Raw genomic sequence first — 16,791 nt, 5'->3', positions numbered from 1 at the left:
ACCTTTTTCTGAATATTAAAGACTAAATTTTCCAAGATCTTATATAAGAGAAATGTGAGATGAAAATTTAAACTACTTGCAGAGTACACCATAAATTACTTAGAGCAGTCCCTAAAGTTAAATGAAAACCTCCTGAGTTTTAAGGAGACAAGAAAATTTGTGTGACAGCAATCTTTTTTTCCCATTCATTCTTGGAAGTACTAAAATTTGAAGGATCTTACAAAGTAATAAATATCTTGCATGTAAATTCTGCTGTTCCTTTTTTTTTTTTAGTACCCACTTGATTTCTGTGTATGTTTCTGTCTGAAGCTTTAAAAATGAAATACTTATCTATCCCTCCATTTCTATTATGCAGAATAATACATGCATGACTATAGCATAAGACTTTAATAGCCTAAATAATTCATGTTGCATGTCTGTGCCACACTGTTATGATATTTCTGTAGGAAATTTGTGGTTTTCATGAGGAAATGTTACTTTTCTTCTAAACCATTTGCAGTGCTTATGAAGCAAAGATGAGAACAGATGTATAATTACTGTAAAATTTTGTGACATTCTAATGGTAGAGTGCTATGCTATTTTTACTCAGTTGTAAAAATAACATACAATATCACAGTCATAATATTGGGAGAAAAAGCATCATAAAGTGAGTGGATTAGTTTGAAATTAACCTAATCTGTACACACAAGGGTTATCACGTGCAGATTCAAATATAAGAAAGCTGAAAAATACACATGGACCAGTCCCTCTTACCCATAAAAGCCCCACAGAAACAGAAAATGTGTTTTCCAAGGTAACAGAGAACTTAGGGAGTGAACAGCAGACAGAAATTAAACAGAAAAAGGAGAGGACAGCAGAAATAGGCAGATTTGATTCAGTGATTCATGCAGATTCTCTCGAGAACTAGATCCAACAGTTCAGTCTACAGCCTAAAAAAACCAAAGAGATCTGCCCTGTCCTGGCAGGAGCAGGGTCAATATCAACTGAGCTGCCTTTTAACTCCTTTGGGCCTACTGTTTGACCTCAAAAGTCAAGTTCCATCTGTCAACAAATCACCCCTGAGCTGTCCACAACAAATTCAGAAAGGTTGCCTGGTTCTGATCCAAACACATCTTTCAAAGCCATAAAATAAAATGGGGCCTTATAAGTAATTCTGTGCCTTTGTCCTGGCAATGTCAGATGGATTGTGTTTTGCTCTTTTCTGGTATCAGCAGCTATGTTTGCAATGTGAAGAGTCCCTTAAAGGCAATTGCAGGTTAAAGTACCACCTGCAGAAAGCTGTTTGTAAAAATTGGTTTTTTGTTCTTGCTCTCCCTTTTTAACTAACTTTCCTTTACTTCTTCATTTGGGCAATACTCTTGTAGAAATCTGGTTCCTGACAATGTTCCAAAAAAGATTCTCTAAGTGCTTTGAAAAGTAGAGGCAATTGGATCAATTGGTGGTCTGCAATTTTTTTTTTTTTGCAACAGGTTTTTTTTTTTTAGAGTATTTTTTTAAGACCAACCTTGTAGTAACTTAATGCTTACATTGATTTATATGTGACATTGGTTGGATGCTTAATCACATTTAATCATATTTTCAAAGTTCCACTTCATGTTGAGGAAATGCAGTGACCCAGTTTGTGCTGCAGAATTTTCCAAAAATACATTCCACAAATATGGAATTGCATGAGTACCACAGAAAACAAGAACTGAAAATACTTTTGCACCTTAATGTTGATTTCCTTAGCATGCTGTTGAGCTGAGATTTAAAGGGCTAAAGTGAGGAATATATTTATTATTTCAGGTGGTGATTTGTTTAGGTAATTTGCAGTAGGTAATTTTTTCAGTACGTATCTGAGCTGCTGTGTGTCAGGAATACCCATGGTAGTAGAACATTTGGCACCTCTGCATTGGTGGTTCTGTCACTTTCTTGCCCAATTATGCATTTTCCTTGTAGAAAGTGCAGTGTGACAATGAAACATAAAGAAGAGACAGGCTTCTCTGCCTCATCTGCATTGCTTCCTGCTCTGGGGTAAGAGAAGGGTAGAGGTACATGGGGAAAGTGTTTGGGCTGAAGCTGAGACTCACTTCATGCTAAAGTGAAGACTGGTTAGAGGAAGGAAGGTGGGTATTTCTCCTCTCTATGAAGCAATGGAAGCAAGGCTGGTATGTAATTAATTTTGTACCAAAGTGAAGGGACAGAAGGGTGACAGGGAGTTACACAAAAGAGCAATACCCTTTAGAGAGGAACTGTGAAATTCTGGGTTTACCCTTGGGAGAGGAGGAGAAATCTGAAGAATAGGGAACAATAAGTTTTGCATAAGTTTTGTAGTATCTTGAAGGTGGGGGTTGGGTTATATTTCTTTTTCTAGAGTGAATTTACCTATGGAATTAAATTATTCCTTGCAAAACTACGTAATGTTAAAGTGTATAATGTAATAGGGTTGATGGACAATCAAAGTCTTTTCTCAGATAATTGGCCTTGAGTCTGAGTATTACATTGACTTCAAAAATTACAAAACTAGTTGAAAGTAAATTTCTTGATACAATTAACAACTGGTATAAAAGAAATCCAAGTTTATCGTGAAGGGGAGATTATGAACCTGAAAAGGAATGTGTTGCTGACATCTCACTCAAACGGTAAAATCAAGATATTCCTTCAATGTTACCTTGAAACAAGTTCTGGGTTTAAAAAGTCCTATCTCTGCATGGCATTCAGGACTGGAGCATGTACCAAAACAGAGATTTTGAAGAGCAGGGTCAGTAGGCTTATTAGGCTCCTCATGTCATTCCCTTGGCTTCTTTTGGTGATGAAATATTTCTTCTGCATAAAAACCTCCAAGTAGGATAAATAACACTTTAAATCTACTATCTTTTTCTTATTATCCTCATGCTTAAATGATATGTTACATGCAAACCCCCTAAGTTTTTTCCCCTACTAATTTCAGTTTTTTGTTGTATTTATAGTAAACTCAGTCTTGTTCTTCATTTACACAGAAAATTTTAACCATTGCAAAGAATATGGACCTTCTAGTACCTGTAGTTTATATTAGTTCTTTCCCAAACATGCATGCTTCATTTTGATCTGCATTTCTTTCATTGCTTGCTTGCATTGTCCATTCCCTGAAATTAAGAAGGATAAGTAAGTCCATGTCTTCTCTGCGTACTAAGATAGTTGGAGGACCTTCAGTTCTAAATACCATGAATTTCTGTAAAAAATCCTTTATGTTACCTGAATTTTCTATGTTTAATGTGCACTGCCTTAAACTACTTCTTTTTTCCTTGCCTGCTCTTTCAAGATGCCAATTAGGAATAATGGGAAGCAAGGGGTAGGCTAAGCATTGCAGTGCATCGTTGTTTCCATCTGTCTGTGATTATTGCAGCCAACAGTTGAAAGCACTCGGTGCCAGGTCGTGCTCCCATTGAAGTTAATTGGGTTTTTGCCATTAGGTTTGATGGGAGTTGGCCCGGGCTCTGCACTGTTGTTTTTTCATTGCGTTCTCTCTTGTCTGTGGAACTCCCACCCATCCATGCATGTGTTTGCCAGGTTTGTGCTGTTTTCACCAATGGGCTTGTTCCTCTGATGTTTCAGGTTAAGTATTAATGATAGGCTAAAAAGGATTATTGGGTAAGATGTCTGCTGAAAGCAGCTTCTTTAGTTTATTGGTTTATCTTTTAAAATTACCTCTGCATTAAAAACAATTTCTTTCCTTTAAATTCTTGTTATCAAACTGCATTTGAGACATCTGGTGATACAGATATATACAATATGTATATATGTATCTGTGTTTCTGTATTTATACATGGACAAAGAGTGTGTGTTTCTGTATAGGAAAAGAGGATATGATTTGTTAAGAAATTGCCTATATAGTCAAAACACACTGAACTTAATGTGAATTTAATGAATTACAAGGTGAGTTTTTGTTAAATTTGAAAAAACTTAAAGTGGGGTCACTTTATTATGTAAAACCCCCCTTAATAAATCTCCTCCCCTTTCAGTACAATAGAATTTGACTATGTAGATATTTTCTTTTATTTTTCTAATGCATCAGACAGGAATACCCATAATCCTTTTTAATGTAAACTTGAACTCCGAGACTGAAGAAGTAAAGCTTTTAAAGCTATTTAAGTTATTGTCACCCTTATTTTTTTTGAAATATTGATTCTGAAGGCTCATGAAGCTGAAGAGGAGGCACGGATGAATCCAGAATTTGCAGACAGAATGAAACAGCTTGACAAGGAGGCATCATACTATAGAGAAGAATGTGGAAAAGCTCAGGCTGAGGTTGACAGACTTCTAGAAATACTCAAGGAAGTAGAGAATGAGAAGAATGACAAAGATAAGAAAATTGCTGAGTTAGAAAGGTAATTTTTGTATTGTCTTACATTGAGTAGCATTTTTGCTTACTTGATCTTCATTTCAGATGCAGAGGTTGCAAGCAGAGTATGTTTTTAAGAGTATATTGGTTATACTTTGTAAAAGAACAAAAAAGGTCTGCTTGAGAACTGCATCTCCTGTTGGCTGACTTTGGAAAAATTTAAGATTTCCATTTTTTAATACTCTTCATAAAACAAGCGTGTATAGGAAAGGTCATGTGCAATTTACAGGCACAACCACCCCACAAAAAAACATATTGGGGAACAAGCCTGTCTTTTTAGTAACTGGTGAATCAGACCTGCTCCTGCATGTTTCTTCAAGTGTGAACATCAACAGTCATTCTCAGAGGTCCTGAAAAGTATTGGTAAGTATTGGTAAGTATTTCTAATCCATCTCATGACTATTTAATAATAGTTGTAACTATTTCTCAGTGTTCCTGTAGTCTTTGTTTGCTTCAAAAGGATATTTTCTGATGTTGACCAGGCAGTGATTATCTTGTGTCTGGGAAGGCTGCAGAGGCTTTCCATAATGGGGAAAGGAGGGTTTTGGGATTTGTCTTGTGGCCTTTGTGGTTAAATAGATCTTGGAACCTTCTCCTGTATGGGGTCCTGCTATTTATTTGATTGATCTGTTTTCTTCGTTCTCTTCCTTTAATTAGACACTCTTGCTTGAATGAAAGAAGGAATTCTGTGTTTTCAAATAATTTATGTAACTGTTCGATTATGATCAAGTCAGAAGAAAACTGATTCATGGTTCCAAAAAAGAAGTTAAAGTGATTTCATTTTTGTGATCATTGCTCTAGTTCCAATCAAGACCAAGCACCCATTAGGGAGCATAACTATGAAAGAGAGGAAGGTGTCAGAAATGCTGGTTACCTTGGGGGGCAGAAAACAGCCAGCATGGAAAGAAAGATGTGTAGAGCACCTTTTACTGAGGATGACTTACCAATCTTCACAGCTACCTGCTGCCAAAACTTGTTACTCTTTGCAGATGTTTGGTTGAGGTCAGTAATGGTTAAGTGCCATGAGAATGGAGACCTCAAATTCAAAGTGAGAGATTTGAATTTAAAATGGAACTGATGATTTACATAAGGACAACTGCAATTGGCAGTTGTCTCTCTCAGCACATCAGAGTTTAGAACACTCAAGTGTTTGCATCTATTTTAATGTGTAAAGGGGGTCCCAGAGGAAGTGAGTCATCCAGAGTGGTCACTTTGTGCACCATGCCTGTGAGCTCTGCCTACACTCACCAAAATCCTAAAGCAGCATATTGGAAAAGACACCACAGTTAGAGGTTTTGTGTGGATGAGAAAGTGCTGCCTTTTCCATGCAGGGGTGCAGGGGCAATTACAGAGCCAGACTTGGAATGCAGCAACTCCAGGTGTGACCACCAGGTGTAAACAACAACTGAGCCCCTCCTTGCACTGTAACACTGAATTATTGTATGACACCAGACTCATTAGTAGGCACAGTCATCTTGGGTTCAAGAGGATCATCTTAAGACCTTGATTAGATAGCACTCATGAATGAGTTGAATGTTTGAATATTAAAATGACAAAATTAAAGGATGATGATGAATGAATTAAATCATGATGGTCATGATGAAGTACTGAAGCTTGTGATCTCAAATTTCTGGAAATGTTAATTTGATTTAAATACTTTATGTAAAAAGAGTTAAAGAATTGATAGAGAGCAGTAAATTAATTTGAATTGAGAATTATTGATTACAAAACGACAATTATGAAGATACAAGGAACTAATGGGTCCAGAGATACTGGTGCAGCATTGTCAGCATGCAATCTGTTCCTGTTGTCTGAGAATCCTGTAGAGAGTCAGAATTTTCTATTTTTGTATTAATTTTCTTTTCAAATGTTTTACAATCTTAGCAGTGAAGTTTTGGAGCACCAATTTCTAGTCTGTTATTGCTGATGAGTGTGTTGACCCTGAAATAACTTCTCAGAAAATAATGTGGTACTGCTGAGTGAACACAGACTTTTGAAGAGAATGTACTGTACTTAGAATGTGATGGAGTGGTTAAACTTTGGTATGGACCTTTAGCATTTATTTGACATTTCCTCAAACTTCAGATGCAAGGGCATCTCTGGGGTCCTGTAGGAAAATGAATGTGACATTAAAATGCATTTATTCATTCATAGCTTGCAGGGGTCTACATTCACTTCTATGCCAATATCTTTACGCTGTGAGATAGTTGCAACAACATAAATTTTCAAAATATATCAACATAAATTTCTGAGGAAATGATAATCTAGACTATTGCAAGCTGTGGTATCCTCACAATATTTGTTATATTCACGTAGGAATTCTTCAACCTAATGAGATGTGCTTGTATAAATAAGTTTGAAAAGTAAAAATGGTCGTAGTAATCATTTACAAATACAAACAAAAATTTAAACAAGGAGATGAATATTAATGTTCTACTAGTCAGAAAGTATTGACACATGTGAAGTGTCAAATACTCAGGGGTAGAAATATCTACTTTGAGATATGGGCAGTTAAATTTAAAAGTGTGTACTACTTGGCAGATGAACCTTGTTAATAATTATGAAGAAGTCTTTATATGAATGGTAATTCTTTTGGTTTTAATGTGATTTTCTTGGCTCAGAAACTATCACACTCCTGAGTGTCATCACTTCAGATTAATATTATTACTCATATGAAATCATGTTGGTCTGATTCTTTAATTACTCTCCCTATATTAACTTTTTATTTTACAGTTTCTTATTACTACACAGGAGAAACTACTCCTTCTTCTACACTTAAGCTATTTGATAACTTTTATTACAATTTTCACAATTTATCTATTTAGAATTAAAAAAAGTTTAAAATCAAATGCAAGATATTCCATTTAATCTATCATGTACTTTTGTTAAATTTAGCTTACTGTTTTTCTTCTTGGTTTTCTTGATGAAGGAAATGTGGTTCAGGGTTTTTTGGTTTTTTATTTTTGTGGGGGTTTCTTTAATAATGTAAATGAAACTGGATAAGGTAGTGATCAGCTCAAGTTTTAATGCCAAGAGCCTCACCAAGGAGAGGGAGCTGCAGCTGAAACAGAACTGTCAGGACTGAAGGAGTGTATTGTTTAAAGCTTTTATTAATAGTGTTAGAATGAGAAGTATGTTTATGAAATGTGATAGAGAGTTTGAATCACAAAATGAAGTGAAATGCAGTGGCATAAAATGCATGTTTATGAAGTTAGGACTAGTAAGGCTGCCTAATATAAACTAAGGATAATCCTTGATACAGTTCAGGAAAAGAAAGATTGGGTGAATTTGCTTATGGCTGTGTCATTATGAGCCATCTAAATAATGAAGCAGGGATCTAAATAATGAGGAGTGAGTCCTGATATGTCAGAATAAATATCTGCAGTAAGGATAGGAAGGTATTAATGTCATCAGGTGCTGGCAAGGCTCTGTGTGGAACTCTGCTGTGTACTTCTCATCAGTCATATGCCTGGAAGTTGAATTAAAACTGGCAACAGGTGCAGAGAGGGCTGGTAAGGAGGAATGAAGTGCTCATGACACAGGAGGAGTCTAAGCAACAGTGGCTTGTTTCTCTGGCAAAACAAAGCTCTGTAGGGATGCATGTTCTGTGTAAATATGGGAAGGGATAAGCACTTCAGGGAAAGAAGAGTGATTTCAGTAAAAGAGCACTGGCACATGATAGAATATAAATTATCCATTGGTCAATTTAGACTGAATAGAGAAAGTAAGTGATGACAACGTGGTGAAGATTGCAAAATCTTGGATCCACATTTCCCCAGTGGTATGTGAGATACTTGGCCATTTGCTTGGCTAAGTGTAGCTTCTCAGCAAAGATTGCAACAATATAAAAGTCCATTTAAAAATATTATACTTTGAGACAAACCTGTTTGTTTTAAAAAAGAAGTTTTTTGTTTCTGTTATCTACCTCTCATATGCAGTAGGTATATAACACTATAGCTGTGTATTGAAGCTCTTGGGGTATTCAGACTACAATTAATTAATTAATTCTGAATTGATTTGGATTTGAATTCTCATGAAGGTAAGTCTACACAGCACTGACAAGTTATTGCACAAGAGACAAAACATCAGTATGTAGAATAATTGCATTTTAAAAAACGTACTTTTATGGCTGTTGAGTATGTTCCTTTTCTTAGAAGCACAAAATGCTGTGTGTCAGGGACAGATTTAAGCACTAGTCTAGCTGTGTGGGGATTATTTTGGCCTTACATTTTTGAAAAGGGCGTGTTAGGTATTTTTTTAACAAATAAAGTTGTTAAATCAGAGTATTTTCAGTGCTGAAGTATTAATTTTCTTCATACTGAATCAAAAATTTGCTGTCAGCATTGGAAGGGGCTGCATTTCTGGGTTGGGGTGGGGTGTCAAATCTTCATCTTTGATTATTAGCTACAGTGCTTTGTGAACTTCTAAATATCTTTGAACAAGTTGCCAAATTGTTTAACTGCTTTGACTGCCATTGGAAGAGTTGCTTTGACTGCCATTGGAAGAGTTAATGAATGAGGGTCACTAGCCTGTGACAATTCAAAGGAAAGACTTTGTGGCATATGACATGATGTTTGTGGGGCAGCAAATGCTACCAAATTCATCCAATTTATTTGTTCTATTTGGTGTGTATATGAATTTGGATGGTTATAAAGATGGATGTCTTTCTGCTGTCCACCAATGACAAGATACCCTTTTGATTTAAAAGTTGTTTTCTTCAGTGCACAGGAAGGATGTAGCTCTGCAGAAATTTCATTTTAGTTCCTGCTTTTCCTTCCCTTCCCTATCCTTTTCTTTTTTTTTTTTTTCTTTTTAATAATCTGCTAATATAACATCTGCTTGTTATATTTTTAAAGAACTAATGTGTTCTTCCCTTTATTCTCTTTTGCTGTCTTCCTCCCTATCTGTTTTTCTCCAAACTGCTGCTTTCATCCCTACTCCAACCAGCTTGACTTCCAGGTCAGTATTTTCTGCTCTCCTACTTAATGCTCCTTCCACAATGAAGGTTTTCATTGATGCTTCATTTATTTGGTTGTTTTGATTCCACATTATTAACTTCTGTTTGTATTTTGTTGTTTTTATTCTGCTTGTCCCTATTGTGAAGTTTTTGGTCATTTCATTTCTAGACCAGAAACTTTCCAGTAAATGAATTTTTTTCTTGAATGCCTGTAAGAAAAAATGTGTATTAACAACATATTCAATTCATATGTTGTTTTGTGTGAAATTTTTTCTTTTGGTTTCGCTTATGTTATCTTTTTTTAGGAAGTTTAACATTGGGAATAATTTTTGGTAGATAGCCCAATCTAGCAGGTAATGAACAGTGACAATTGTATTCAGAGAGATTTATACTGAACATCAGAGACTTATTCTTAATACTTTGCACTGCCCCTTTTACTGCTTACAAACAGAATATGAAGAGTTGCAGTGGTTTAGAAACTTGTAGCTTTTTTTGCTGGCCAGATTCTGGACCAGCACATAACTGTAAAGGAGTTGTCTGTAGGTGTTTTTATGTTGTGTTTGGATGTAACCTCATCTAGTCAGGTTCATGTTTTAAATTCTTCCAGGTTGTAGATTAGTTTAACTGGCATTTGTCTCTGCACACTGCTTCTGAGTAAGCCTGTCAAGTATTCCATGTCTTGGGGTGCTTGTTGGAAGCAAAAATTGATCTGGTTGACCTTTTTTTTCTCTTAGTAGGCCCTGGTGTTAATTTTCTTTCTTGTGCTTATGGGTGGCTGTAAATTGTAAGTTAGCAAAGTCTTAAAACATTTTTTTGATGTTTTCTCTTGGGAGAGTCAAGACCAAGCACAATTCACAGTTCAGGCATGTCAGAGAAGTCTCTGACAGGAATGTCTTCAAATTGCACAACTAAAGATGGCTCATTGCAAAAAGAAGACAAGACTTTTTTTCCTCCTGATGTTCTTTAGTGTATGTCACAATCACAAGTTACTTTCCACCTGAAAAGTTTTTTTCCTGAAATTTGGGGCTCATCGATTTCAGTAAAGAATTGGATGAATGCTAAATTTACTGTCTATCTACTTCAAGTATATTTTTATGTGCTTGAGGGGAGAATTGTTACACCCAGATTGTGAAAATACTTCAACAATTAAGTTTCAGAATCTTTCTTTCTGAAGTTAAATAAATGGATTTATTATGGAGTTGGCCATGATGAGATTATTGTCTGAATGGGACCACTTTGCATTTCTACCAGAGCATATTCAACATTGATTGAAATTCTCTCTAGCTCAAGAGAGCCTAAAGAAAGGCATTATGCTATGTGGTTGTCATTAGGGTTGATTTCACTGGAATTCAATGATTGGTATGCAGAAACATTTGTTCAGCAGTTGGAGGTGCAATTTCTGTTATGTTTTATTGACCTAAAAAGCCAACTGACCTTGTTGACGCAAACTGTCTGCATAACCCCTGCCAACTTCCATCCCTAGAGTCCCAGAGAAGTTGTAGAGTATGATTAGAATTTATTGTGGGTGTTCAGTGAAGTGTTAAGTTTTCTCAGCTTGAATCTTCATTAAGGTCAAAACTTAATTTAAGAAACAGATCTATTCATTTCCATAATTTCTGCTGATCAGTATGTTCTTAGCTGTCATTTTAGTCATCCATATTCCTATGAGGTTTCTGTGGTTAGAAAAATGCTGCAACAGTTTTAAAACGTGGTAGGCTATTGATACTGATGAAAAATAAGAAAATCAAATATATTGGCATAATGCTTTCATGTGCACCTGCCTGTACAAGATAAAAATATTCTGAGTACAACTAGCAGTACAGTGACATCCCCACACCTTTTGGTTACAGCAAGTTATATACTCCCCAAACTTTTCTAAATGCAGATAAGCAGGAGATGGATTTTTTCCATGTGAATTGTACTGACCAGTGCTAGAAAGTTTCCCACCAGCTCTGATGTTGGCCTTCCTAATTGTTTCTGTGGGAGGCCAGAGCTCAGTGAGATGTGCAAGGGGAGGTTCAGTGGAGTTTTAAATTTAACCTACAAGCCGTCCACAGTTTTGTCAAATGTCAGTTTGATGGTTCCAAGGGCAGAGTGATATGTTGTTCAAAGATAATGTCCCTGGAGAAATGGAGATAGTGTACTCCTGAAAACTGAGAGAATCTGTGATATACATTACTCTTCTGAGAGACTGGTTATTCTGAGTGAGAAACACAGTTGTCATGTTGGATAACTGGCAGATTGCTGACATGTCATTCTCTTTTAGTCTGTTTGCTACATATGCAGAACCAATGTTTTAGCTTTTAAACATTTTGAAAGGGATGACTTTTTGAGATGAGATTATATAGATTTAGCTGATTTTATGTGTGGTTTTAAACTTCTGTAAATTTCATTTTTTAAGAAATAATTAAGTAGAAAGTTTATTTCTTTGCTATTTTGCTTTGAAGGAAAAAAGGGAAATATTATATTACAAAATAAGCAGAAATCAAAATGATGAACACTAAAGATACAAAGAGGGCCCTGGACAAGATGATGCACTTTCATCCCACTCACTACTGAACTTGTCAGCCTTGTTCTGGACTTTCCCTTTCAGTTAACTGAAAGCCATGCAAAGGTTAAAATAGAGAGGAATTATTTAAATAAGTAAGGATATTTTGCAATTTCTCAGTGATTTGCTTTTTTTGAGATTTGATTTGGAGGGTAAATACTCCATAAAGTAAATGGTTATGCAGAAAGAAGTGGATATGAGGAGGAAAGAGCTTTACCTCACAGAAGGAAAAATACCAACTTTGGATTTGGTTGGATGTGACACCACAACTCTGTGTTGGGGAAGAGAGAACAGAAGGAGCTGTTACTCTTCTGTTTCATGATTACTGATGGAAGACATCAACATTTCTTATGCTTCTCCAGACCTGCTGCCTCCATTACTTTTCCTCAAAGGCAAGATCTAGAGGGCAGATTTCTCTACCTCTTGAACCTGTGCATGAAGTAGCCCCAGAGTGCTCCCTGGGGGTATTGGTGGCTGCTGGGCTCAGTGCTGTCAGGATTCCTTCTGCATGGTGGAGGGGTGTGTGGTAAAGAATCTTTGTGAGATAGCACAGCTTGCCCTTAAAAAGCTGTTACTGAAAAGATACAGGGGTACTAAATTTAGGAATTGGGCTGTAGGTGGAACCACTCCTTCCACTCATATTGTTTGCTTTCCCAGTGCAGGAGCAGCATGCCTGGGCAATGTGATGGTGCTCTGATCTGAATTTATAATAAGGAGAAGTTTGTATGTCTAAACAAGAATCATACTAAGGGTACCTGATTTATTTGGAGGTCTGAAGAAGTTACTACAAAAGCATGGAAAGCTTGATTTGTGTATTGGATGATAATGGCTGGATTAATCCTGAGAACTTCTAGGGTGAGCCAGGAGTTGCAGTCAAAAGATTTGATCCAGAAGGAAATTGCAATGAAACGTGGAGTGCTGCGGAGGAGGTGTGATCCTGATTGCTGTCAGGCTGGGCTGGACATGCTGTGGAGCAGTTGGATGCAGAGAAAAACTGGAAAGAGTCAGGAGCTGCTTTTTCTGGTTTGTTTGTTTGTGTGGAGATGCTTTGTTAGTTTGGTAATTTGAATTAAAAAGCTTTTCTGGACTACAGCTGGGAAGGACCTGATGGACCAGTAGCAGGGCTTCAACTTCTTGGTTGCAAATTTCAGGCAACAAATTATTTCCAGTAACTGGTTACAGTTATTGCTAATGGTCTCAATTAATAAAATAGCTGAGCAAGCAATTGCCATATTAAATCAGATCAAATATCCTTCTCATCTAGTGTGCTGTCATCAGCAGTGCTTTTTGGTTTTTTTAAAAGAAGAACATCAGAAGAAAATGCACGACAATCCTGGGTGTAGGAGAGAGATGTGTGACAGATGAGTCTTCTGGTATGAATTTCACACATGTTCATGTAAAGTGTCATCCAGCAGGAATGTGCTGAGGAAGACAGCAGTGCTGGGTCGGAGTTTCCGTGGTTGCAGTGCAGATCTGCCTTGAAACAAAGTGACATGAACCATAGTTTGGAACAGGATTTTAGTACGTCTCTTTCATTCATGCGTTATCCTCACATGGATATTTCTAGCATCTCTCCAGGGCTTTGGAGGGAACTGTGTCAGACTAAACACTTCTTAAATAAAGATTTTGGAAAACTTCCCAGAGTGTGTGTTAGGTAAACCCTTCCTCCCCATGTTTTTGCCTGTGAGGTGAGAAATGTTTCAGTGACTTCTGTGACGCTTGCTTGATTTCTGCCAGGCAGAGTTCTCAGTTGTCCCAGGACAATAATGGTTTGTGGTGCATTTGGGGGCAAAACAATTGTCTCACTGAAAAATTGTCATAATATGAGTGTGAAGAAACCTGAAGCCAGCCTTCAGGCAATTGAAATGATGAGATTTAAAACTGGGGGGAGTGTAAGGGGATGGGAAGAAGGTTGGTTTTTTTTTTTTTTGAGACCTATAGGTCTCTGTGGGCTCCTTTGGGTGGAACTGAAATAGCTGTGTGACCTATCAGTAACAGGAGCTGGGAGTGTAATGAAAACATTGAATATACTAAAATTCACTTATCTTAGCTGCTAATTCTGGGCATGATGCATTCAACTGGAGAATTAGGGATATAGGAATTAAAGGTTTTTTCTAGATATTTAAAAATTATTTTAATATTACTTGGTTTAGGTGATTTTTTTGTGTCCCATGTTTGTGTTGGTCATTCTGTTTCCAATTCTTTCTATCAAAGAAATATGGAGAGAACACAGAGGGGTGCCTGCCAGTTCTAATGAGCAGATGAACTGTGATGTGGAGTTTGCCATAGTCTCAGCATCAGGTGAATGGCAGAAAGAAGAGCAAGCATCCTTCTGCAGTCAGAGATAATATCAATTTCTTGTGATAGTATTTTTTCAGGCATGTGGAAAGTAGTGACCTTTATTACCTTAAGTCAGTTTGGTCAACATTAACCAGAGAGAATGACCTGCTTCCAAATTCTCATGCTCAAAAGGCACCAAAATTTTACTCAGTTTTCATAATCTTCTTTTCTATGGGAAAGCCTTAGTGTCCCTTTAGCCTTCCTGGCAGATCCAGCCACAGGCTGATAACATTTTCCTGTCTCTCCAGGGGGCATCTACTCAAGCTTGCTTTGTCATCCCAAATGATAATAGATCTGCTAAGGAAGCTGAGCTACTTCCTTTTATGTCGCCGTAAAATAGATTTTTTTTTTTTTTAGTTGCAGGATCAAATAGCACAATTTTAAAAATGAATTTTTGTGGGTAATAGATTATGTTGTCACACAGGTTAGGAGATGAAGCAATTGTAAAGGGAGTGGAAGTCTTGCTCCTGCTCCTTTGCAGTGGGAAAGAGAGAGGGGAAAATGTAGTTATTTTAAAGAGAAAAGGAAAAGAGATGGAATAAGGTCTGCTAGATTTTCTGCTTTGGAATTGTGAGGGTAAGAAGGGAAATGCTGAGAGAGGATATACAGGATTTTTTTCTATAGGATGGTAGTAGGTTAATCAGATATGCAAAGAAAGGAATTCCTTGACATTTGGGATGAAGTATTCCTCCAAAGTGATGTGGTCTTTATGACAACAGATATGTAAAAAATTCTTAGTTTTGCTTGCTTTCTTTTGAGTAAGTTTAACAAAACCAAAGAATGCTTATTTGTTTATTATTTATTTTTCCCTTAAGAAGTTTTCATTTAAAACACTTTACTCCCCTGTGCCTATGTAGTGATCTGTATTAATCTGTCATCTTTTAAAGGGGTATTTTAGGAGTATTTCTGATTTTAATGTTTAAATTTGATAGACCAAATAATTTCTTAATGGTTGGGATCGTTGCTTTTTTTATTCATTTATGGTGTTTAATTTGCTATCAGTGTGATAATTGTATTAGCTAACTAAAGAAAAATAAGAAAAGCTAAGAATAAGGAGACACACGATTTAAAAAGATGTCTTGGACACTAATAATTCTTTAGGTTATATGATCTTGATTGGGTTTTTTTCAATGTGAAAGTTTTAAACACAAATGACAGCACAGAATGTCACTGCTTAGTTTTTTATTATCATATTATAAAACTTAGAGTGACCATGTCTAGCTTATAAAATCAGTTCAGCAGTCAAGCATGAGGGCTTTCTTTTAGAAAAAAATGATTTTGTTTGAGATTTGATTTCTTTGTATCAGAAATTCAGCCTGTCACAGGTAGAGGTTTTCTCATCCTGATAATATATATTTTGTACAGAAAAATCCAACTCTGGGCTGTAAGTGAACAAACAGTGTCCTTGTTTGTGTCAGGAATGTGTCTGTCAGTACCCCCTTAACATTTCTTGTGGTGATTTTGGTCTCTCAAAGTCCAACCCAGCTTTGTTTTTCAGGTTTAGAGATAGGTAGTAGCAAATACATTTGTGTTCTATGGAAATGCTAGAAACAATACTTAAGTTGCTTATATCTTAATAAAATTTTAGCTTTTGGATTTCAGTGAAATTAGACCTGAATTTTGAAGCACTGACCTAATGCTGGTTTAGTCATGACTCAGTGAAGCACCTGCCTGGACTCTCATTCTTAAGATAGTGAGAACTGAGCTGCTAGGAATATTTCTACTGAGTCTTACTGAAGTAATGTAATTTGGAATGGACATTCACATGGTTGGGATTTACAGGATCAGGTCTTCTGCATGACTAGCTGCTGAGACCCAGAGTGCCCAGTAAAATGTTAAGATTTGTTTCATTGATCACATACATGAATTCTTTGTAAAAGTGTGGACTATTTATAAAGGAGAAAGAGATAATAATTTCACGTGATAGTGATGGTAATACTCTACCCAGTGCCTGCCTAGAACATTGGGTGCTGTTTGTTTATTTAAAATAAGTGTGCTATATTGAATTTTAAACCATATTTTTGACGCTTTCTTTTTTATATAGATTAATTGTTTTGACTAAATTGTATTTCATAAAATAGATCTGGTTGGTTTGGAGTTGATTTTTATTTGTGTGTGTTTCCCTGAAAGCATTCATTGCACTCTGATTTTTTAATCTTTTATTTGCTGAGGAGCACAGCTCCCTAACACACTGGAGAATTTTTTGATTGACTTGCAGACAGCTGGTCCCATTGCAATGCTGTTTAAAGTGATTAAAATTATTGCAGAGACATATTCCTTTGGAAAATGTTACAGATTTTGCTCTTGGGAGTATTTTGCATGTCTGCATTTTTTGGATGCTTTGAGGGAAAAAAAACCTTTATGAAATAGAGTAAAGGCTATACTAACATGTAACACTTTTTTTGGCTGACATTACCAGCTTTGTGGCCAAGGTACCCAGGTGGCTAATTAAAGCAGGGAATTTAATGAAATAGTGTGATTCTCTATAGCTATCAGAGATGAAAGCATTGGAGGTTAGACAACACACACTACTGTAAAATAAAATCTGAATGCTGCTCAAGTCTATGCAGAAACTTGGTGTTTAAT

The 16,791-nt window shown here is 36.4% G+C and overlaps 1 protein-coding gene across 1 annotated transcript in view; it reads left to right on the top strand.

The window, feature by feature from the left end:
* ERC2 (ELKS/RAB6-interacting/CAST family member 2) overlaps positions 1 to 16,791 on the top strand; it is a 398,530-nt gene that overhangs the window by 140,995 nt on the left and 240,744 nt on the right. The window contains exon 10 of the mRNA XM_059856421.1: positions 4,153 to 4,346. Coding sequence (XP_059712404.1) covers positions 4,153 to 4,346 — 194 coding nt within the window. The remainder of the gene's footprint in view (positions 1 to 4,152; positions 4,347 to 16,791) is intronic.

The sequence above is a fragment of the Haemorhous mexicanus genome, chromosome 11, assembly GCF_027477595.1.
Source record: "Haemorhous mexicanus isolate bHaeMex1 chromosome 11, bHaeMex1.pri, whole genome shotgun sequence".
Classification (NCBI taxonomy): domain Eukaryota; kingdom Metazoa; phylum Chordata; class Aves; order Passeriformes; family Fringillidae; genus Haemorhous; species Haemorhous mexicanus.
Note: the sequence above shows the minus strand (reverse complement) of the source record. Positions and strands in the feature narration are given on the sequence as shown.